Source organism: Cnephaeus nilssonii, assembly GCF_951640355.1.
Source record: "Cnephaeus nilssonii genome assembly, chromosome: 10".
In the NCBI taxonomy this organism is placed as follows: domain Eukaryota; kingdom Metazoa; phylum Chordata; class Mammalia; order Chiroptera; family Vespertilionidae; genus Cnephaeus; species Cnephaeus nilssonii.
In genome coordinates, this window is record NC_137081.1 from 17,931,519 (window position 1) to 17,955,816 (window position 24,298).

The 24,298-nt window shown below is 35.6% G+C and overlaps 1 protein-coding gene across 1 annotated transcript in view; it reads left to right on the plus strand.

The window, feature by feature from the left end:
• Nucleotides 1-24,298, plus strand: part of LOC307106541 (sperm-associated antigen 16 protein-like) — a gene marked incomplete at its 3' end in the record, with an annotated part of 592,327 nt that overhangs the window by 29,300 nt on the left and 538,729 nt on the right. The window contains exon 2 of the mRNA XM_079783103.1: nucleotides 6,152-6,279. Within this exon, the coding sequence (XP_079639229.1) occupies nucleotides 6,152-6,279 (128 nt within the window). The remainder of the gene's footprint in view (nucleotides 1-6,151; nucleotides 6,280-24,298) is intronic.

A 24,298-nucleotide genomic window follows, 5' to 3' on the forward strand; every position in this document is an offset into this window, starting at 1 on the left:
GCCTGGACCCCCCACCAACTGCCCTCCCCTGCTGGCCTGGTCTCTGCCCTCCTCTGCTGGCCTGGTCACCCCTAACTGCCCTCCCTGCTGGCTGGATTGCCCACAACTGCCCTCCCCTGCAGGCCTGGTCCCCCCCCCCCCAACTGCCCTCCCCTGCAGGCCTGGTCCCCCCAACTGTCTCCACTGCAGGCCTGCTCCCCCCCAACTGCCCTCCCCTGCAGGCCTGGTCCTCCCAATTGCTTTCCCCTGCAGGCCTGGTCACCCCTAACTGCCCACAACTGCCCTCCAATGCAGGCCATCTTGTAGCGGCCATCTTGTGTCCACATGGGGGCAGTCATCTTTGACCACATGGGGTGGCCATCCTGTGTCTTGGAGTGACGGTCAATTTGCATACTACTCTTTTATTAGATAGGATAGATATAGGTATAGGTATAGATATAGATATAAATATAGATATACCATACATACATTCTCTATATTATATGGATACTTTACTATGTCTGTACTTTTTTGTGAATATAAGTCATAACTAAATAGTGTATAGGACACCTGGATGCATGGTGTCCTATAATTCAATTAATCATTTTTTATTGGAATTTAGGTGTTTGAAGTACTTTACTATCTATAATAATAAAAGTGTAATATGCTAATTAGACTGGACAGAGGCGGTTAGGGGCAATCAGGCAGGCAGGTGAGTGGTTAGGGGCAATGAGACAGGCAGGCCGGTGAGCGGTTAGGAGCCAGTGGTCCTAGATTGCGAAAGGGTGGAGGCTGGGCTGAGTGGACCGCCCCCCCCCCCATGCACAAATTTCGTGCACTGGGCCTCTAGTAATAAATAATGAATAATGGTTCATAGATAGACAAGCCTCCAAGTAAATTAATCTGAATATTTTCTTAAAACACATTTTTAGAAATAGACTTACTGATAGAAGGTATTTAGTCATTTTTAAATATTTTTGTCACATATACCCAAATTTATTTATCGAAATTTTAGATCAATTTATATTACCGGTTGCAGTATGTGAGAGTTCCTGTATCATTGCCTCTCAACAATTTCATCATTTAAAAATATAGTTATCAATTTTCAAAAGAATAACATGTCATGTTATTTTAATTTGTATTAATTAATTATTAGTAATATTGTATCTTTTATGTGTTTACTGACTACTTTATGAGTTACTTATAGATCCATAATCTCAGTGTCTTTTTTCCTAAAGAGTTAATTTTTTATGATTTATTTAAAAAATATCATTATATGTAAATTATATTATTACTTTAACATGAACATTTTCTGGGCAGTTTTTTCTTTTATTTCATTTTGTAAGCTTAAAAAATATTTACCTAATATTTTGCTTAGAAATGGCTTCGATATTTCAAGGTCATATAAATATTTACTTATATTTGCTTTCTAGTTCTTTTATGATATATATTTTTTTTAAATGGAACTCTAACCCATCTGTAATTAATTTGAGAGTAGGATAAGATGCAGTAGTCTACCTTTTCTTCTCAAATAGTTATACTAGTTTTCACAACTCTTATTGAATAATTCATATTGAGACTTCTGGAGACTTCAGTCACCAAAAATGTAGACTTAGCCTGGCTGGTGTTGCTCAGGGGTTGAGTGTCGATCTATGAACCAGGAGGTCATGGTTCGATTCCTGGTCAGGACACATGCCAGGGTTGTGGGCTTGATCCCCAGTGTGGGGGATGCAGGAGACAGCGGATCAATGACTCATTCTCAACATTGATGTTTCTATCTCTCTCTCCCTCTCTCTTCCTCTCTGAAATCAATACAAATACATTTTTTAAAAATGTAGACTTATACCTCTAAAGAAGCCAGCAACATGGGATCGCACAAGAGACAAAGACTTATGTTAACAATCTACTAAGAGAACTTATAAACCTACTCTTCATTCACTATGTTTTTAAGTCAAGCACATTTTTTATGTCTGCTCTATTGGTTAATGAAACAAGTAAACAAGTTAATCTAGAAATACACTTTAAATATATAATGAACTAGAGGATTTCCAAGTGATAGTTTATTGAGTGTACATTTTATTTTGTTAGTCTTTATGCTTTAGCCTACTTTGATATCGGTCAAAGAATGACTCAGTGATAGCTTTAGAATGCATTAAAACTACTTTGCTTGATATAATCATATAAAAGTAGAAACTTTAAAGAATAATTCGCTACTTTAGGCATATTATATAAAAAATTTTAAATACATGTGAAAACAGCATTTTTCAAGTGTAATTCTTCTCAAGGCAACAAAGGTCACAGTAATGCAAACAAATGTAAAGGTCAAGAAATTGAACAAATACGTAAGTAAGGAAGGAAGACTTGCCCTGACTCACTCTCATTTTCATACTTAGACTGTGAATATCAGTTAGCTCAATCAAGTCTTGCTGATAATGTCAGCTGCCAGTCATTCCTAGGTAGTGATGCATGAAGTTCATCAGCAGGCAATGGACCACTGGAGCGATGAGTGAAATAATGAGGGCACAGGAGTCAGAACAAAACTCCTCTATTTCTGGTAATTTCCTCTTCACAGGGGGATTTAAGACAAGAAGAGAACAACCACATTAAAATTTGTTTTAATGTAGTTATTTAATTCAATGTCTATCTTCAAACATTCATCTTTTAGCCTTATACTTTTAAAAATTAACGTAAATGACCAATGATTAATCATTATTTTATACCTGTATAGGTCAGTATAATCAGTATTAGCCACTGCAAGAATAAAGCCCCCAGATCCCAAGTGCTTTTGCAGCAAAAGTTCCTTCTTCACTTGGAGGTGGCGTGACTCCTCTGTGCAGCTCTCCTCTATGTAGTGGCTCAGGGATATGGGCAGCCACTCTGTAGCTGTGCTGTCAGGACACAGTTCTTTACAGTCACTGTGGTGGAGGAAGAGCAATGGTGAACAGTGTTGGGATGTTTAAGGTTAGGACTTACATCATTTCTACTCACATCCTGCTTTTAGAACCGAATCCCTTTATAGCTCAATTTAACTGCAAGGAAGACTAGGAAACGTAGAAGAGGTCTCAATAGTCTCTGGGACACCTACCAGAGATTGTCATTTAAATCTAGGCTTTAAATGTATTGTATCTAGTTAAGCCATGGTTTAAAAATACTAGGTGCAAATTGACAGCATTTAATATGTGCAGGGCTAATTTCCTTACATACATTACTTTATTTGAACACTTAAGTAAAATAATGCATACATTTGGTAAACTATTAAGCGGTAAGGGAAGGTATAATATAAAAAGTAATTAATTAATTCTCTTCTATTTGGTCAGATAATTTATTAGATCCATTGGTGACCACTGTTAAGATTTGCTCTCTTTTTCTAAAAATAAATGTCAGTGCCTCACCCTCACTAATTATTACTTAATTGGTTAGAGTTGTAAAACACTGACCTATCACAGCATATTATTGAGAGCTTTGCTTTGTTCTCCAATTGTACCTTGTCAATACAAAAAAAAAATGTTAATGATTATGTAGTTTGAAAGAATTGTTTACCATATATTTTTCTTCCTCTATTCACTAAGCATTTCCTTATTTACTTGTAACATATTGATCTCACTGATCCTGCCTGCCCATTCCTTGGCTCTGTCTCCTGGAATGTTTCGGTATATAGGCTGGGTGATTATATAAGAGGTCTTATGTTTTGCCTCTGTAAGTACATCTGTGTTTAGATAGGATTACTGTTACTAGGCCTTTGCTGATCTTGTAAATCATCTTTTAAATTGTTGTTCAGTTATCATTATTTTTCCTATATTTTTATCTCTGACACAAAATATATTGTAGTTGATTAGGTTTTATTAAATCTAGTTGATTAGACTTTATTAAATGTATGATTGTATCAGTTTTATATAATGATTGTTTTAATAGTGCTTGTAGAAATTGCTATAGATAGTAAGTTTATGGTTCTAGCCACCTCCTGCATGCCCCACACTGGAGGAGGGGCATGCAGGAGGTGGCTAGAAAATTATTATATAATTTTATATATTATATAAAATTATATAATAATTTTATATATTAAAATTATTATATAATTTTATATATTATATAAAATTATATAATAATTTCATATATTAAAAATTATTATATAATTTTATATATTATATAAAATTATATAATAATTTTATATATTAAAAATTATTATATAATTTTTGACTCCATTTCCATGGAGTCAAAAATTATATAATTCTGGATTCTGATCCTCCTTTCTATATTTTCCAACATAATTATTTAGCCTCCCTCCATTTCTAACCCAAGCTACATTATTAAATGAAGTATCATCACAACAATAGAAAAATGGGCAAAAGGTATATATATATGCAATTCAGAAAAATTAAGTACAAAAAACAAGAAATACATAAAATAGTTTAACCTAATTAGTTAATTGAAGAAACATAAATGATTACAGTTTTATATATGAACTAGCAACAATTTTTTCATAGAATTCTTACCTTAAAGATGTGATTTTTGTTTATTATTTTAATGTCTATACTGTTCTCATACTAGAATGCAAACAGAGTAATAATGTGAAAATGCAGTGATACAATGCTAAATGAAAACTGGAGGGTGGATCATAGAGCATGATCTCAATTCTGTAAAAGTCTACAAAAGAGGCAGATAAATTATTAAACTAAAGTGCATTAGTAATTACATCTGGATGGAAAGAACAAGGTTGCTTTTAATTTTCTTCTGTGTAGTGTTATGAAATGCATGAAATTTCTATATGAATATTTTATCTAATAAAGAGGGAATATGCTAATTGACCCTCATGCTATTGCAAAGATGGCGGTGCCCACAGCCACAAGATGGCAGCGCCTAGTCTCCTCAGCCCCGCTGGGGCGGCAGGCACGCAGTGCACTTGCCTCCAGAGTCCCCCAGTCCCCTCAGCCCCCCAGCCACCCATGGCCGGCCTGAGGTGCAGGCAAGCCTCAGATGGCGGCTGCCCAGCCGCCCAGGGCCACCCGAGGCTCAGGTAACCAGGGCTGCCCGAGGCTTGCACTGCTGGCAGTGGCAGCAGCTGAGGTGTGATGGGGCTTCGCCTTCCCCTTGCTGGGTCACCTCCCACCCCTGAGGGCTCCCAGACTGTGAGAAGGGGCAGGCCGGGCTGAGGGACCCGCCTCCAATGCATGAATTTTCATGTACCGGGCCTCTAGTTTATTATATATGTTAATTGGAAAAATACTTTACTTATAAACTTTTTTATCTCTGAGCATATATTAAAGGATTTAATGCAATCTCTATGAGGCCAAGTGTTTTTATCTGCTTGGTTCATTGGTGGATTCCCAATGCCTAGAGTAATGGTTCACTAAAGTACCACTTTTAAATATTTTTTTCAATAAATAAATGAGTGCACAAAGGAATGATATGCCTCCCTCTCTAAAGGCAATTTTAAAGCCTTAAATGTAAGAGGATTATTTTCTTTTCCTGTAGAGATGCACAATTAACTTATCCTTCATTAAGTGTTAATTAAGTGCCTATTTATAGTATGCCTTCTTAACACTGAGGAGAGATTATCTTTGATCTCCAGTTAGAGTTTGCTTTATGGAGAGGGAGTTGACCAATACATAGCACACATGGATGCTAATGAATGTGAGACTTAAGATAATTGTGACAGAAACCTTTACCTTCAGTAAGTGCCTTAAAGTTGACCCTATGTCCTCAGATTTAAAAGAAGAAAATCATAATTTGTCAATTAGCAAATGGTATTATTTTTTTACTCAATGAAAGCGTTTTTAGTTTACCACTTATAGAGTACAAATGGAATATAAGAATAATCACAGATTTTGCTAACATTACTATTGGTAATGGAAACTTATTGAAAAAGGATGATTGGATAATATAAGACAACACTATATTGTGCTTCTTGGAATTCAATACAGGAATGTTTTAAAACAATTTTTATGATGTAGCATTCAGTTTAGACTTATGCAAATAGATATGTGTCTTTAAAATTTTATCTTTTTTGCATAGTTTCTCAAAGCTAACAGAGGAAATGAAGGACTTAAGGTAAATCCTGAGGGAATATATTAGTAATGTTTATGTTGTAATTTAATATTAATTAAGACAGTATTAATGTGTACAGTGATATGGCTATTTTACACCTAACTCTTGCTTTATTTTTTTTCTCTAGGATTCAGAATTTCCTACAGTTATGCAACCATATCTAAACCTGTGTTTACCTAAAGGAAATGATGCTCCAGCAAAATTCGACTACCAGCTGAGTACCATATTTAGACTTCATGATCTTCCAGTGAGCTGGTAGGATTCTTGATGTTTTATTAATGCCTTTGAGACTTTATTGTCATGTTTAAATTGTGGTGCTCTTATAGCCATTTATGGTTGAAGCAGTTTGCTCTAAGCCTGTTTCCAGAATATGTATCATAATAATGAAAGAATCTGCTTTTAGCTGTTGCAAGAATCTTAAGACTAACTGGATTAGGCATTTGGTGGTGGTACCAACTTAAGCGCTCTACTATGCATATTTATTGTAGAGATGGCAGTTCTGGCTTAAACTAAAGCACAAGTTGTTTTTAGAGAGGTTTGTGGGATTTACTATAAAGATAGGATCTCAGCAACTTGTAATTCATTTGTTAATTTTACTTAAAATTTTGCCTATATATTTTTTTTATCATTAACAAGTCATTTGTTTTACTTGTTTTAAAGACTATAGATTTGTGATCCATAATCACATTGATTTAAAGACATTACTTATTACTTGGTATTTATTTAAAATGACGTTATTTTATGCCCTAGCCGGTTTGGCTCAGTGAATAGAGCGTCAGACTGCAGACTTAAAGGTACTGGTTTAGATTCAGGTCAAGGGCACATGCTCAGGTTGAGGGATTGGTCCCCAGTAGGGGGCATGCAGGAGGCAGCCAATCAATAATTCTCTCTCATCATTGATGTTTCTATCTCTCTCTCCTTCTTCCTTCCTCTCTAAAATCAATAAAAAATAATTTAAAAAACATTTTCTGAGTCTGCATATTTATATTCATACAACACATTTTTAAAAAATCTTATGATTATTTAGAGTTTTGAGAAAAAAATGTTTCTGTGGAGAATCTATAAATATACATTCTACAATATAGTTCTGTGGCACCTTAAAATATCAGTGGTCAGCTTTTGTAGATTATCTTGGATATATCATTTTGATTATGGTTTAGGTAAGTAATATTACTTTCTTGCATTTGTTCATATAATTCCAAGTTTATGTCATTAATCTTCAAGAAATGTAAGATTTGTACAAAAATACATGGCAAACATTATTAATTGCTTCTGTTATGCTTAATGAGGACAAGTGTCTCAGAATAGGATGTAAACCTACTGTAATACCTTACATACATTTACCTGTGGTATTTTTTTTTTTCATTTACAAAGTTTCCTCTGCTCTTGATTACTATGTTTAATCTACTTTCTAAACACTTATCTGTTTGATTTTTCCATATAGCTAGAATATTGTCTACGGTACCTTAACTTCAGAGCATGGCAGATATGACCTTATCTGCCATGGTCAAAACCAGTAGGTTAGTTAATTGAAAAGTTCTGTTAGTAAAGGGAACCACAAAGATGGATGCATTCGCACCTCTGTATTCTATTTCGACTTATCAGTGTATTTGCATCCCCATGCCAGTCTTTTGATATAAGGCCATGGCCTTTTCTTTAAGTAAATATTGATGGGAATTCCACATCATATTTCTTGCACAAACTATACCAGTAATGCATGATCTACAATTTCAATTTTGTGGATTCTTTAATCCGAAGCAGGAACTTGAGTCACTCAGCAGATGATCTTCCTACCTTTCCATGGCGTTACTTTAATTTTTACTAACAGCAATTTTCCTCGTTGCAATCATATTTCACCACCTTGACTAATCTTAAATTGCTCTGCAATATCAAGCACATCTGGCTTATAGGAGATTTATGAACAGCCTCCTTGGACTTCTTGTAGTCCTGGACCTTGGCTGGAGGGGGGAGCCTGTGCTGGTCTAGTTGGCTGTCCTCTGAGAGCTCTGAGCAGTTGGGGTGCAGTGAGCACAGCTCGTGTATTTTACAGACAGAATGGAAAAGGTTGGCCAAGCCAACAATTAGGTGAAGGAAGAAGCTTGTATTAAAGGACAATGTGGAGAAGAGAAAGAAGGAAACATGTAACTCTTGGTCAGCGACAAAATCTGGATTTTAGATTAATTCATTTTTTAGCCTTTGGAAATACAGTTGCTCTGATAACTACTACTACAACCGAAGCAATAATTTATCTGCCACATCTTCACTAGTTAGCCCATTAGGAGAGAAGGCTCTGGTATTATGAGTTAGGCAGCAACAAAACCCTTTTACTCGGCTCTGAAACTGGTCTTGCCAGTCATTTGCCACTTCTGTGCCTGCCACCGTGGTCACTTACCTGTCAGATCTCATTTTCTTCACCTTTCAGCTGCAGTCAGCACAAAAACTGCGGTCAGCCACCCCTGTTTTCCTCTCCTGACCCATTATTTGTAGTTTCCTGTCTTCCTGCTGACTCCCAGGCTGTCCTGCAGGGCCTTCAGAGGGCTGCTCCTCTTCTGCCCTGCTTCTGGTTGATACATTGTCCCAAGCTCAGCTCACAGCTTTATTCACACCCTACAGTTTCTCAATTAGCCTCTTCCATTCTCAGGCTTTAAATAGGTTCCATATGATGCTCATTCCCATGGTGGTAACACTACCATTGACATTTCTCTGAGCTTGAACATCCACTAGGCTTCTCTAAATTATTATGTCAGAAATAACATTTCTTTTCTCCCCCCCCCCCAAACCAGCTCTTCTAATCTTCCTCATTTTTACAAAAAGAAAATGTAAATTTACATGACTTTATTAGAACTAAAAGCCTAGGTGTCATTATGATTTCTTATTCTTTCACTCCACAATTCCCATTAAATCTACCAGTAGGTCTGACAGGCTCTTGCTCTAGAATATATTCACATTTTTTTCACTTCCCTTTGTATTACTCTGGTCTCTCTCATACAATTACAAAAAGTCTACTAATTTCCCTCACATACCCCATAGTAATTCACTAACTTCACAATAGCCAAATGGATGTTTTGAAAATGTAAATCAGATTAAAAGATTTCCTGCTTTAAGTACAATAATGTCTTTCCCTTGTTTAAAATATAATTCAATTTTTTTGCTGCTGACTACCTCTCTTTGTGTTGGCCACATGCTCTTCTGTCCTCCATTGCCCAGTACCTGTGTGAGCTGCCCAGAATGTAGTTAGGTTTGTGCTAGTATTATTCCATATACTTCCACAGAAACAGACACCTGAATTAAAAAAAAAAAAGTGGCAAAGTAGTATTTAATGCCAAAATAATGGACAATATTGAAATGTAACTTTTTACCATAGGTGAATGTAAAAACTTACTGTTTGGGCTGTAAATTTTGTGTTTTCAAGAAACCAATAGTTATATTTTAAAATGTGAGTTTTAAAATTAAATATTTAATTTTTTTCTATAATTTATAAAATTTAATTTGTATTTTACAATACATATTTATTTATTTAAATATATTTTTATTGATTTCAGCCAGGAAGGGAGAGGGCGAGAGAGTTAGAAACATCAATGATGAGAGAGAATTGGCTGCCTCCTGCATACCCCCACTGGGGATCAAGCCTGCAACCCGGCATGTGCCCTTGACCAGAATCAAACCCTGGACCCTTCAGTCCACAGGCCAACACTCTATCCACTGAGCCAAACCTGCTAGAGGTACAATGCATATTTATAATAAGCTTAATTATATTATAATTTCTATGATGCTTATGTTCCCCAAACAAATAAGCAACTATGAGTAAAGTGTATTTTTAAATTTTGAATTATCGAAGTTAAAGAATGTAGTTTCTTGAAGCTTTGAGAAAATTATCTTTAGGAGGACATAATTACATGCAGATAAAAATATTAATAATCATCACTTATCAGTAGTGGACAGAATAATTTAAAACCTTTTCTATAATATAAAGATATTACTTTTATTTTGTAATTTACTATCTGCTGGTTTGGTAGTTTTCTATCAAAGTACTAACATATTCACTTAGCTTTCATTAATTAGGATAATATTTATGTCATTAACTTTTAAAAAGGAAGAGGCACATGAATTTACAGTAAGAATAAACATCTTTTAATGACCGGTTTATCTTTTTTTTTTTTTTTGGTATTCCATGACTAATTAGATCATATATTTAAGAGAGTAGATTTTTAATATATTTCAGATTGTCTTTAGTGCCCTTGCATGTATCTGTCTTCAGCTTTGAATTAAGTTTGTTTAGACTTTTTGGGTTTTTAAACAGCTGTCATCTTCTAGGTGTTCTGATTTGTTTTTTGTTTTGTTTTGTTTTGGGTCAACTTACAGCTAAAATTATGGAAAGGTCTTTTCATTGGTCACAGATGATGCACAAAACATTTTCAATTCCTGTATTTCATAGACTCAGAGAGAGACCTATAGTTGCCCTTCTGAGTTATAATGGTTTTTCATTCTATTTTAATTATCTAGATCCATAGTAATAACCACAATGACCTACAAGAAAGCATCATTGGACATATTAAAATTATATATAGCAGTTACTTGTAATGCCAACAATGCATAATAATCCCACATATTAAGTAAGGCTGGTAAAAATGAAATTGTATTTCTGAGGATATAGTTTCAATTTTTGAATAAAAAGCAACCAAGTCATTCAGTTTTTTGCATAAAACTTTTTCTGGAGTATATTATGATAAGGCAAGTCAAATTTCCCTGGAATGACAATGCAATAATAATATTCCAGTAAGTATAGAAGCCATCTCTCACTGTACCTTGTTGCTTAGCTACTTTCTGGTATGTCCTGTTACCTGCTGTGCAATAGAAGGAGAGATGAAAGTTAAAGGCACAGGATAATCTTTATAATACAGAATGTTAGTGAGGATGGTTTAAGACAAGTACCAATATACCTCTTTTCTCTTTAACAATTTGTTTAGTATTTCAGACAACATTATACTTACACATGTACTTGTAATTCACTTTCCATACCTAGAGGTAGAAAGAATTGTGAAGTACTAGTAATCAGTGTTTCTAGCAATTTCTGCCATTACTTGGTGGGGTGCCTCACCTAAACTTGCCAAGACTGTGTCTTTAATACATGGTAAAGTTGATGCACATGGAATGGTATATCATAATTTACTTTTTTCCCTGCTGTTCACAATTATCTGGTGAATGGGTTGTGAACATCAGCGGTTGTACTGATAGGTTTAGATCTTAAACCAATTTTGGCATTTTTTATATGGCCATGACTAGGATGACATTGTCATGTTAATTTTATATTATTATATTTTTATGTCAATACTGTTTTATAATCTAAGAGTAAGTAATAAAAATTTTATTAGACTTATGAACCTGACATGCATAACAATATTTATGCTCTGAACTTTAATTTAAAACTACTGACATTATCACAAAGCGATAACCATTAACTCAGAATATCTCATAAAATAGGGCATTTTAACCTGCATGTCTTGTGAGCATCGCAAACTTAGCAGATCTCAAAACCAATTAATTTCCTCTTTCCATCATCTCTTCCCCATTCCACCCTCCCCTTCTTCTTTTTCCCATTTTGTTAGTGTAATTATCATGCATATAGTGACTAAGATGATCTGTGGATCCTAAATTCTTCTTATCACTTACTATCATATTTAGCCAATCACTTAACTCTGTATTCTACATTCAATTTGATTTGTACAGCCATTCATTTCTGTCAAAGTCCATCATCTGTCATTTAGGCTTCTCCAACAACTCCCTACTGGTCTCTCTCTGCCTTCAGTTTCTAATCAAATTTATCCTCTCTACTACCATTATAGTAATCTTTCTAGAATGATTAATCTTATTTTTGCTTTAAAATCTTTAATTATATGTCAAGCCTTCAAGATACCCCAAACTTCCTTTCTGTTCTCTTGGTACTAGATATAATAAATACCACAATATACATAATGTAGGGGTACATAAAACATTTATTTATGTGTCAATGTATCCCAACCCTTCAACAAGGATCTTGAGGGCATATATCATGTTTCATTATGAATAACCCCTGACATATAGGAGGTGCCTAGTATATGCTGAAGGAATGAGTGCATGAATTGAGTGAAAATATTGTGTGCAGTTATAGTTCTATAGCCATCTTTTAAAAATATATTGTTCACTTATGAGTATCACCTGATGTCACCATGTTCTTTAATTTGTCCAGTGATTTCTTTGAGTATCTTCTGTTATTTAATTTTTCTGCTCATAGTTATAGCCATAAGTAGTATATTCTGTGAAAATAAGGTATCTATAAACCCAACTTTCAGAATAGCTAGAGTTACATCTGGCATGCACCCAAGACCCAGTTCTCTCACATTTGGCAACAAGTATTTGCCTTGACTTTCAAGGTTTTCTGACTCTTACTTGTCTGTATCCTTAACAATCAGTTTCCCATTCCACAGGTACTTTCTCTTTTCAATTCCTATGTATATGATTTTTTTAAAAGCATCCCTTAGACGGTCACTGGATTCCTGACTCTTCTGCTTTCTCTCATGCATTTGGCCTCCTTGATTTGTTTTTTAATTCTGACAGCTGAGTAACTTTTAACTCTGACCTTTGTTAATGGAAACCTTCGCTTTTGCATAGTCATCTCCTAGATCTACTTATGTCTTACTTGCCCAACCCGATTTTCTTGGCAACTATATTTCAGATTATTGTCCATTTGAGGAGTGAGGATATACCTGACAAATCTGAAGAATGCTTTTATGGAGACAACAAATTTCAACAACAAATTTAAATTTCCAATATATTGCCTATGCTGGAATGAATCCATGAATTTAGGACTATTCAAATGATAAAGAAAATATGATAAAGAAAATTAGGCATTCTAGGACCTCTGATCAATGGATGTCATGGATATGGGTGAGGGGTTGGTAAAATATAGTAAAAATCTTCATTTTTCCTATTAGATGACCATTGAGAAGTCAGTGCATTGATTTGATCAAGGTCAAGAACATGATTAGATCACCTTGCTAAAACTTATTCCAGTTTATTGAGGGAAAGGATAAAGGATATAGATAAATATCTTGATGATGAGATGGGGCAAGGTCTGGGAGGGTCCCTAATGCAGGAGCATCCGTCCTTGTGGATATTGTGCACCTTGAGAGTGCATGAGTTAGGCAATGGGTGAAGTCATTTCCGTGTTGATTCCTTCAAAAAGGAGAGGGTTTGGGTTTTGGTCTTTGTCTGCCTTCTCAATGTGCATCACCATCTAATTTTTATAACCCTTCCTTTTAGTTTTCTTCATTTGACATATAAAAAATGTCATGTTGACATGACCTTAAAATGTTCTGAAAGGCACCATTTTGGTAGAATGTTTGACAATGAAGCAACCATTGCTCCTTGCCCTTCATCTCCTTCAGGTCTAATTCAGCCATAATGACACATAAGTATTCTGAGATGAGATTGCTTTTTTTCCTTTTGTAGGAGCCTCATGAAAAGGCTGAGAGCCCATATATGGAGGCCATAGGAATGTTGCAGGGACAGCTTAGAGACAAGGGCTCCAACTTCCCTTGTTTGGAGATTTTCTAGTAGCTTGGTGCTACTCTTAAAATAAATCATAGAATAAGAATACTTTTGTGACAAAGAATAAAGGGACATTTTAAAATACAGGTGAACTAGTAAAAACCAGAAGTTTAAGAGTTTAAGAAATAAACTGTGGTAATAGAAACATAAAACATCTTTAAATTCCAATCAAGGACAATTTTTAAGAAATAAAGTTGAAAGATATTTAATAAAAGAAATTAGAATATTATATACTTAAAAGAATAATCCAGAAAATAGAAAATTTAAACAAGGTTAAAAATAAGAATGGTATTTAGTGTGAAAATAAGGACAGTGGTGATACCTTTGGATAATTTATAAACAAAAATATTTGCTAGAAAAGAAAAAGAAGACCAGGTGGAAATATGGAGACTAAAAACAAAAGATACAGTGGACCAGTTGAAATTGGGAAAAAATAATTTAAAACAATCAGCCCAAATCAACGCAACTGGAAATACAAAAAAAAAAAACACTAAGATGCTGTTCGGTGATAACATTGTACATTCTATAAAAATGTAAGACAAGCCCTAACCGGTTTGGCTCAGTGGATAGAGTGTCGGCCTGAGGAATGAAGGGTCCCAGGTTCGATTCCAGTCAAGGGCATGTACCTTGGTTGCAGGCACATCCCCAGTAGGGGGTGTGCAAAAGGCAGCTGATCAATGTTTCTTTCTCATTGATGTTTCTAACTCTCTATCCCTCTCCCTTCCTCTCTATAAAAAAAAATCAATAAAATATATTTTTTTAAAAAAGTAAGACAATAAGGTAGAAAACAGGGAGTATATAAAAACTCCAAGATATAGGTGAATATTGGATTCTGGCAAAATGCCCCCATGGAGATGTTCAAGATGTACATCTGTTTAAGAGCCTTTGAGTAAACTGCATTTTTCTTTCACCCTGACCTGTGTCCACCTCTCATTGAGACATAGACTTGCCCTTGTTGGCCCTCTGCACATGATATTAAAGTGACTATACATTACTTCTTATCAAAATTCCTCCTTTGCCTTTTTCACATATGGCCCCGTTGTTCTCCCTGCAAGGTCACTCAAACTCTTGGTGGTTGAAACTCTCCCCCATCTTACCTCCTGCTGTTATATCAGCTCTCTCTGCACTTGGGCTCATTTTGCAACTTTCCTGATGGTCATTATAGAGACTATTTATCACCTGGGCCCATGCTGAGATTCCATCTGCTACCAGTGTGAGTTGGGACATTTTATTTTGAGTATGACAACGCAAATTGGTTAAAAAGTGAAAGGGAATTACTGGATCAATTAACTGAAAACATGAGAACTAGGAGTATCTTCAGATCCAGCTTGATTCACTGTTTAAAAACATTACCAAGTACTTGATTTCACGGTTTTTATGTTATGTCATTTGTATAAGCATTGTCCTAAGGCTCCAATCTCTCCTTTCCTGGTAGCAACGTGATTGAGACAGTTCTAGACTTCATATTCGTTCACAGAGCCATCCAGGGATAGAGGGTTCTCCTTCCATAGCCCTCAGAGGAAGAGAAAAGTTCTCTTTCCTGCAAGTTTGGGCAAATGCCTCCCAGTGTTTCATTGATTGACTGCATTGTGTCTTCTTGGAGTTGAAAACTATGATGCTGGACAATGACTGTTGTCTTGACATAAAACCATGAGACTTACCCTGGAGGTGGGATGGTATCACTTGACATGACTGATAATAGAGAGGGGTAGCTGCTTTAAAAAAAAAAGCCTGTTTTTTGTTTCCAGAGAGAAAGGGAATGGATGCTAAACAAGTGTCAACCTTACTATGCAGGTTTCTGTCTCTGCCAGGTTTACCTGATAGTCAGTTAGTCCCAACCACTCCCTATTCCCTAAGTTGTAGTCTATTCCCACGTGTTCCAACTAGTGTGTCTGGGTGTTTGCTCTGTTGTTTGTTTTGAAGGTCCTGTTTGTACTAGTATATCATGTGTAGTAAAAAGAAAATTACCACAGGTATCAGGCTGTTGGGCCATTTATTTGACAATACTTATCCAATGCACTCCAGATATTGTGCTATGTCCTGGACAGATCAAGCAAAATAAAATACTTTTCAGGATAGTTGTAAGGGTTGCGTGAAATGATCTACATAGTAGTACATGGCATGATCCTGCAGCATGGTATGTGTTAAGCTGATGCTACTCTTTCATTTCTGCCTATTTGCTATCTCCATCCTCTTCCTTTGACCTGGTCGTCTGCTTCTCTTGCTAGTCCTTCTCTCATCAAAGTAGTAACCTGAGACAGGCCTCTAGTACCTAGGAATATATCTTTAAAACATTGTGCCTACTAAGTTGCATGTGTAAGTATTGCTGTACCCGTTGACACTCATCTTTGATTTCTGGTGCATAAATTTTGCAGAGCTATGTGTGGAATAATTGAGAAACATATATGTCATGTAGCAAGTGTTTAATACAATAGTTTATGTCTCTCTAGCTATAATTAATATGTAATGTTACTTATAGTCCTAATAATTGAATACATTTCTAATACATAAAGTTCATGTACTGTTCATTTTATTGAAACCAAAGATTAAAATATTTGCTTTATCATTTAGTGATGTTAATTTGCTATTCAAATAATTCTGGTTTAACCAGTTAACTGCCACGATATTTTGAATTTAATTAAAAAGGTCCGCAGCTTGCGTCTATAGACACTTATGGTGTACAAACGGTTAAACGAATTACTCGGTGCTGATAATAGAATTTTAATTATGAAAGTCTTGAAAAATTACTTTTGATTATTAAAATATAAAATATGTTAAATGGTGTATTGGGTATAGGTCTGTGTGAGTATAAAGACTAATATAAAGGCTCAACTTTTTTTTCCAATTTCTACCCATCACTCAAGGTTAATATTAAGTGTCATGACCTCAGAGAGAGCTTCCCAGATCCACAAAGGAATAATCCACATCATTCCCTTTATAGCACTGTTTCTTTTATTCATTGCTTAAACCTCGAAGCTCAAGTTATTTTTAACAATTTGTCTCTTTCACACAAAGCAGTCCTATTAGGTATTCAGATGTTTACACATTCAGATGTTGACTTACATTCGGAATGACTGAATAGAACGTTTACAGATGATGTTATTAACTTTTTATATCAACTAAACAAAGGATGACAGCTCAGGTAGGGTCTGAATTTCTTGAGCAGGAATGCATTTCAAATGCCACCAGGTTTGAAATATCAATGAAAAACATAACATGGTTTGAAGGCCAGTTTGAGAGAAAATACCATTGTTTCCAGATTTGGAAAATATATATAGTTAATTAAATCACATACTATCTTCTTGAACTGTAATTCTGCATTTTTGGCAGTAGTGTTTTGAAGTAAATTGGTTATAAAAGCAAAACTTGATTTAAGAAAATAAATGTAAGATTTTCCTACTGCATAATTATTATTTATTTTATATTTCTTTCTTTAACCACAAAGTACATTGGAAAGGATTGTTGCTGCTTAGAAAGGGCCTTTCTATCCTGATTAGTTTTTCTCTGTAAATTTTATCCTTGATATAACAAAGCCTTTCTAGCATTATATTTAAAATTTAAAATTTCTTACTAAAATTATTCTGGTGGTATTTCTTATCTTTCAGAACAAAGTATTGTATTTCCTTTAGGGTCTAATGTTCACTCCACTTTCATCTTTAATAGATATAAAGTAGTAGCTTAGGGTTATGTAAAACAGAGGGACTAATTTATAAATAATGAAATATAAAATTACATTTTTCTAAACTCTTAATTTTTATTAAAGTATTTGTAGTCACAATACTTTGATTCTAAGCTGTGTTTTGTTTATGAAGCCAGCAAGACTTTATAGATGCATAATATTTCCCCTTTGGAAGAAAAATGAAATAAAATATCACATTCTTGTTAAAGATAAGTACAGAGTATATTAGCTTGATAAGGTAAAACAGCAAAACGCATGGTTATTAATATATAAACACCATACTGAGAGTCTGGTATTGCAGTGATGAGGCAATTTTCACTGGCACTGGAAAGTCAATGGTGTCTAGAAATGTAAATAAAGAAGAAGATAAATAATGCAAACTAGACTTTTAGACAATGTGGTATATACATTTCTGGGTTCTTCTCAAAATTTGTAGTATGTGGTATAGTAAATAAAATTAGAAAGAGAGAGAGAGAGAAAGAAAGGGAGGAGAGACTTAAAACAAGGTCAGTTGTCAAATGATATTGAAGAACAAGTTGTTCTCTGCACTCAAGCTTCAGAGCTCTAAACCTGTCATGTCCCATGAGAGAATTGCTTCATGTTTAATTACTGAAGAAAAAAAGAGATAGAGGATTGGGAGCTGTTGATTAGTGGCACCTGGCATACAATTTATCTGAATAAATGGGCATTTTAATCTGTAGTACCACCAATTCTGGTGAAAGGAAGAGGTGCCCTGGGACCTGAGCACAGGAAGGGTGGGGCTTGGTGCATAGCCAAGGGAACCAGCCCAGTGTTGTGCAGGCTGGTTGACTCCAGCCTGTTATCTCTAGCTGTTTTCACTACAAGGATTTTCCAAAAGTAAATATCCTCCATCATGTATCATTCTCTCCTGCTGAACAAAGCACAAGACATATTCTGGGAGTTCCTGTGTTTGGTGGGACCTGTAAGCTTTTGATCTCCATTGCCTGTAAAGGGACTGCCAACACACATACCTAGTCTTTGTGACTACCTCTGCATTGCCCACCAAGACTTGAAATAGCCCCATCCTGCCACTGATAATTCCCACTATACTCTGCTTTCTTCCCTCCCATCTGTATTGCTTGCATCAGCATGAGTAGTTCTCTGAGGCCCTCAGATTCTTCTGGACCTGCTGAGGTTGGTTAATGGAGGCTGGTTATGATCCCTTCAGTTAATTTTTTAAAATATATTTTATTGACTTTTTACAGAGAGGAAGAGAGAGGGATAGAGAGTTAGAAACATCGATGAGAGAGAAACATCGATCAGCTGCCTCTTGCACACCCCCTACTGGGGATGTGCCCGCAACCAAGGTACATGCCCTTGACAAGAATCGAACCTGGGACCTTCAGTCTGCAGGCTGATGCTCTATCCACTGAGCCAAACCGGTTTCGGCCAGTTAATTATTTTTAAAGCTATGCCATGTTTAATGGTATCTATTTATTGATTCTCTTGTGTACTCTCATTTCTTTGTTTGTGTGTGTGTAATGTGGAGGGGTTAGCTTTATTACCTAACTTCTGACCTTTTGTTCTTGCTGTTTTGTACATTCTTTATGCTTCTCTATGCTCTATAGTTGCAAAGATTCACTACAAAGCTAACAAGGTCATGCACTAAGCCTAACTAATTCTCTACTTTCTGTGGATGTCTCACTTTGAGGATAGGGACCAATGAGCTCTCCAGAAGTTTCTTTCATATCTCTGCTTCCAATATTCTATTCTTATACATGTCCTTAGGCAATTTGAGTTTTAGGGATGTATACAATAAAAGTTTATTTCTCACTCAAACCTGCTCAATGGAGATTTTCCTATCTGGGTAGTTTTCCTGAGCATCTGTTCTCTATGTGGTGACGCAGGGAAGCTCAGGAATTTAGGATCTTTCTATTTTCATAACACTGGCATCTTCAAAACATGACCTTTAAGGTTCTGAGAAGGGCAGAAAGAGAATGGAATATCCCTTTTGGGTTTTATGGTCAGTCCTGGGAGTGCTACACACCACCAGAATGTGTGCGAAGGTTAGTAAGCACATGGCTAGATCTCTGTCATATCATTTTTCTGTTTTATACTGTGCCTGGTTCCCTTCATGTTTGTGACCGCAGCAGCACATGTATGTCCAGTAGGAAAGAGAAAGAAAGCCTTTCTTCTAACCATCGACCATAAGTCGTTCTTACAGCTTTGGTCACAACACAAAGCCAATTGCTATATGGAGAGTTGGATGCCTGCACAAATCAGGATTTCATAAGGGAAGGAAGAGGCAGTGAATAGGTGACAGGCAGGCCCACTGCGAGTATCAGGCAGCCAGGGAAGAATGGTATCTATCACAAAATCTGAGAGAGAGGAGAGTTTGGAAAAGATGGAATGGCCAATATTTTGCAGTTCAGTAAGAGTAGAATTTTAAAGAGGCTGATTTTGGAAATAAGATAGGCCTTAGTAAATTCATTATAAGTAGTCCCCCCAAAATTCATGGGGTTATTTCTTACATTATGGTTTACTGAGGAGTTCATGGTTGCTGAAGAAATGTGCTCACAGTATTCATTCATGATGCTGCCTTCTGTGAACTTGACTTTCTTTGCTAAATGAATATTTTAGTGAAAGTTTAGGCACAATACAAAGAACAGTGAACTGTAAAAATAATATAAAATATTATGATACAGTTCACTTAATTAAAAAGTCAGTTCTATTCATATTTAGCATGTCAATATATTATTTGTAATGTTTAACTTTAAAAATTTTGTAGGTCTAAAATAAAATATAATTTATAAAATTGAAATTACTTATGATACTGCAGATACAAGCTATGCTAATTACTCTAATAACCTAGATAATTAATTACTATGCATTCCTAAAATGGAATGCCATTAAGTTATTTTACTATGATGAATGTAATCATTTTGATAACATAAGTAATCTACACATTTTTCTAGACTAATCACAGATGCTGACCTAAAACTGTTTTAATGTGATGAATTATATTAGTTCACTTATTGTAAGCATCAAAGGGTTTTTAAAGGCTCTTAATAATCATATTTAAATTTCATCACTTAGAAGTAAGTTTATTTTTTATTTAAAATTACATACTTAAGATTATTTATTTTCTACAAGATAGATAGCTTGTATATAATCATGAAATGAACTAAGTAAATTTTCAAACTATTAAATAAATAGAGAGTGGAAGAGAAAGGGAAAGACAGAGAGAAATATCAATGTGAGAGAAACACATTGATTGGTTGCCTCCTGTATGAGCCATGCCTAAAAGAGTGGAAGAGAGAGGGAAAGACAGAAATATCAATGTGAGAGAAACACATCGATTGGTTGCCTCCTGCATGAGCCACGCCTGGGAGGAGTCTGCAACTGAGGTTCATGCCCTTGACCGAATTGAACCCAGGACCCTTTAGTCCACAGGCCAACACTTTATCTACTGAGCCAAACCAGCTAGGGCTCATGGTATCTATATAAAATTTACATGTTCCTGATTTCTTACTTGGGCTCAATAACCTCCTACTCATTTCTCCTAACTCCAGTTCATCTTCCAAATCACTTGACTCTTTTTAAAAATTATTGTGTTATTTAATTTTTTTGGTCTTTTTCTTTCTTTCTTGATTAAGGTATTAATATGTGTCCTTATCCCTCCATTGCTCTCCCCTCCCACTCGTGCCCTCACCCCCCTGGTGTCTGTGTCCATTGGCTAGGCTTACATACATGCATAAAAGTCCTTTGGTTGATCTCTCCCCCTTACCCCCACCCTCCCCTACCTTCCCTCTGAGGTTTGACGGTCTAATCGATGCTTCTCTGTCTCTAGATCTGTTTTGTTCATCAGTTTATGTTGTTCATTATATTCCACAAATGAGTGAGATCATGTGATATTTATCTTTCTCTGACTGGCTTATTTCGCTTAGCATAATGCTCTTCAGTTCCATCCATGCTGTTGTAAATGGTAAGAACTCCTTTTTTACCACAGCGTAGTATTCCATTGTGTAGATGTACCACGGTTTTCTAATCCACTCATCTGCTGGTGGGCACTTAGATTGTTTCCAAATCTTAGCTAGGGTAAATTGTGCTGCTATGAATATAGCGGTGCATATATCCTTTCTGATTGGTGTTTCTAGTTTCTTGGGATATATTCCTAGAAGTGGGATCACTAGGTCAAATGGGAGTTCCATTTTTAGCTTTTTGGGGAAACTCCATACTATTCTCCAGAGTGGCTGCACCAGGCTGCATTCCCACCAGCAGTGCACGAGGGTTCCTTTTTCTCTGCATTCTTGCTAGTACTTGTCATTTGTTGATTTGTTCATGATAGCCATTCTGACAGGTGTGAGATGGTACCTCATTGTCATTTTGATTTGCATCTCTCAGATAATTAGTGACTTTGAGCATGTTTTCATATGTCTCTTGATTCTTCTTTCAAAACAGGAAAACCCATCATATAACATCCTATTTTTAACATCACATTGATGGCTTACTGTTACTAAAGGATGAAAATTAAATTCCTCTATACTTTTACCCCTAGTTTCATGTCCCATTGCTCTCAAATGCACTGATTCCTGAGCTTGCTTGTACAACTGCTGTGCCCTGACAAAACCACAATATGAGCAAAAAATATTCCTGAAATATTAACTGAATGTTTTTATCATAGCAATTCCTTTCTACTCTTGCCTTTCTCCCAGTTGGAGTAGTTTGATTCTGTACTTCTGTCTAGGGGAGAAAATATAACAGAAAAAGTAGAGCGAAAGAAAAAAAGAAAGGGAGAATCTTTCTTAAGAGAGCTTGAGCTCTTAGGGGAGCAGAGAAGATTCATGGCACAGTTAAAGCATATTAGAAACATAATGAGTTAAGAGCAGGGCCAAATACTCATTTCTCCTAACTCCAGTTCATCTTCCAAATCACTTTACCCTTTCCCTTTACATCCAGCTCAATTTGTGGGTCCAAGAATACAAGATATCTGGCCCCTGTTTCCTAAGTCCAGCCCTAGGGATATGACAAGACCCCAGAAAAGAAATTGCTGCATGGCATGTCTAGAGAGAACACAGAGTTTTAGCCCTCCTCCATGGAGTAGGATTTGCCAAATGATCCCTGTCTTACCAGGAATGGGACAGAAGTAGCAGAAAGAGAGCTATTTAACCAAAATAGGCCACAGGACAGAACCAAAGTTTTCCTAGAGACTTTTTGTGAACTATTAATGAATTGTTTTAGTGATGCCAATAAAGCCAGAGATATTTAGGTTCTTATAGTCTCTTCTCAAGTATTTAAATAAAATGGGAAGCCTTAAGAAATTAGGCTCAAAGGAGAAATTCAGTGAGGACAAAAAAAGATAAAGTAGCTACATTTCTTGTGCACATAAAATTATACTCTGAAACCCACATCAGCTATGGAAATTTATGCCTAGTTCTTTGTGTGTATTTAAGTAATGGTATAATAAAAATAATCAATTCACCACTAAGGTCCAAACATTTTTTTCCTTGATTAGGTGCCCATACATTTTACTAATGTTTGATAACAAAATGAAACCTAAGATTTTTTTTAACATTTCCTTTTTTTTTCTTCTTGGCAAATGAACTGATGTTAATGCTTTTTACTTTTAAAGGAAATGATCTACATTTCTTACTTTCTCTGTAAGGAATGGCTCTAGGTTAAAGATGGCTTTATAATTATTATATGTCTTTAAATCATGGATTTATACACTCATTTACACATTGATTCTAGAATATCTATTTAGCTATTAGTATGTACAAGGCATTATTACAGATGATGGAATTACAGAAATAAAGATAGTCCCTGTCCTCAAAATGGAGTGACATAGTCATAAAAACAATAGAACAATCATAGTCAGGGATCACCTATAGCAAACTGTGGGATAGTATGGAATGTCAGAAAAGCTCAATTTTGTGTTGGCCTTTGAGCATATCTGTTTGAAAAAACATATATGAGGTGGGAAAATTTTCTCAAGAACATAATTTGGTAGCTTTTTCATTAAATGCAGAAGTTTAAATGCAATGGATATTTATATTAATGAATTTATTTAATGTATTGTGATACACTATCACTTTTGTATTAGAAACATTTCTGAAATGTTGACTATAAAGCTTGTGACTTTATGCCAACTCATCTCCTTACATTTTCTTATTGACTTAACGTTTTGTCCTTCAGCTATGTTTTAGAATTTTGTCATTTACTCCTAGGAACAATATCTCTCCACCACTGTAGGATGTCTTTGTATTTAATTCTCCTGTAGAATCCATGCAAAAAAATAAAATAAAAACAAACATGTTTTTTGCAGTATAGTATTTGTTTTGGATTGAATTGTGTCCTCTAAAAGCTATGTTGAAGTCCTAATTTCTGGTAGCTGTGAATGTGATCATATTTGGAAATAAAGGTCTTTATAGATGTAATCAAATTAAAGTCATACTGGATTAGGATGGGCTAATCCAAAATGACTGGTGTCCTTGAAATAAGAGAAGACACACACACACACACACACACACACACACACACACACACACACACAACACCATATTGAAATGGAGGCAGAAATTGGCGTTATGTTGCCACAAGCCAGGGGATGACAAGGATTGAGGGCCACCACCAGAAGTTAGGAAGGAGCCATGGGACAGTTTCTTCTCTTTCACAGCCTCCAAAAGGAATGTGCCCCGTGCAGCTTGATTTCAGACTTCCAGCCTTCAGAACTGTGAGAGAATAAATTTCTGTTCTAAGTCACCCACTTTGTGCTACTTTATTATAACAGCCCTATAAGACTAATACTGTGTTAATTCCCATTGACTTTCTCATAGACTTCTTGGAGACAAAATTACCCTGCCTCCCAAGAAAAAAAAGAAAGAAACAAACAAACAAAAAACCCACAAAGCAATCCACAAGTTTTGTTTTTCTTACTCATTTCAATGACTTGTGGTTGTTCTGTATAACTTCTCAAATAAGTTACTGTCATAGCACGGTTGTCTGAAAGCAGTCACTCAGGGGGGGCAGTTTAGGGCAAACAAACCT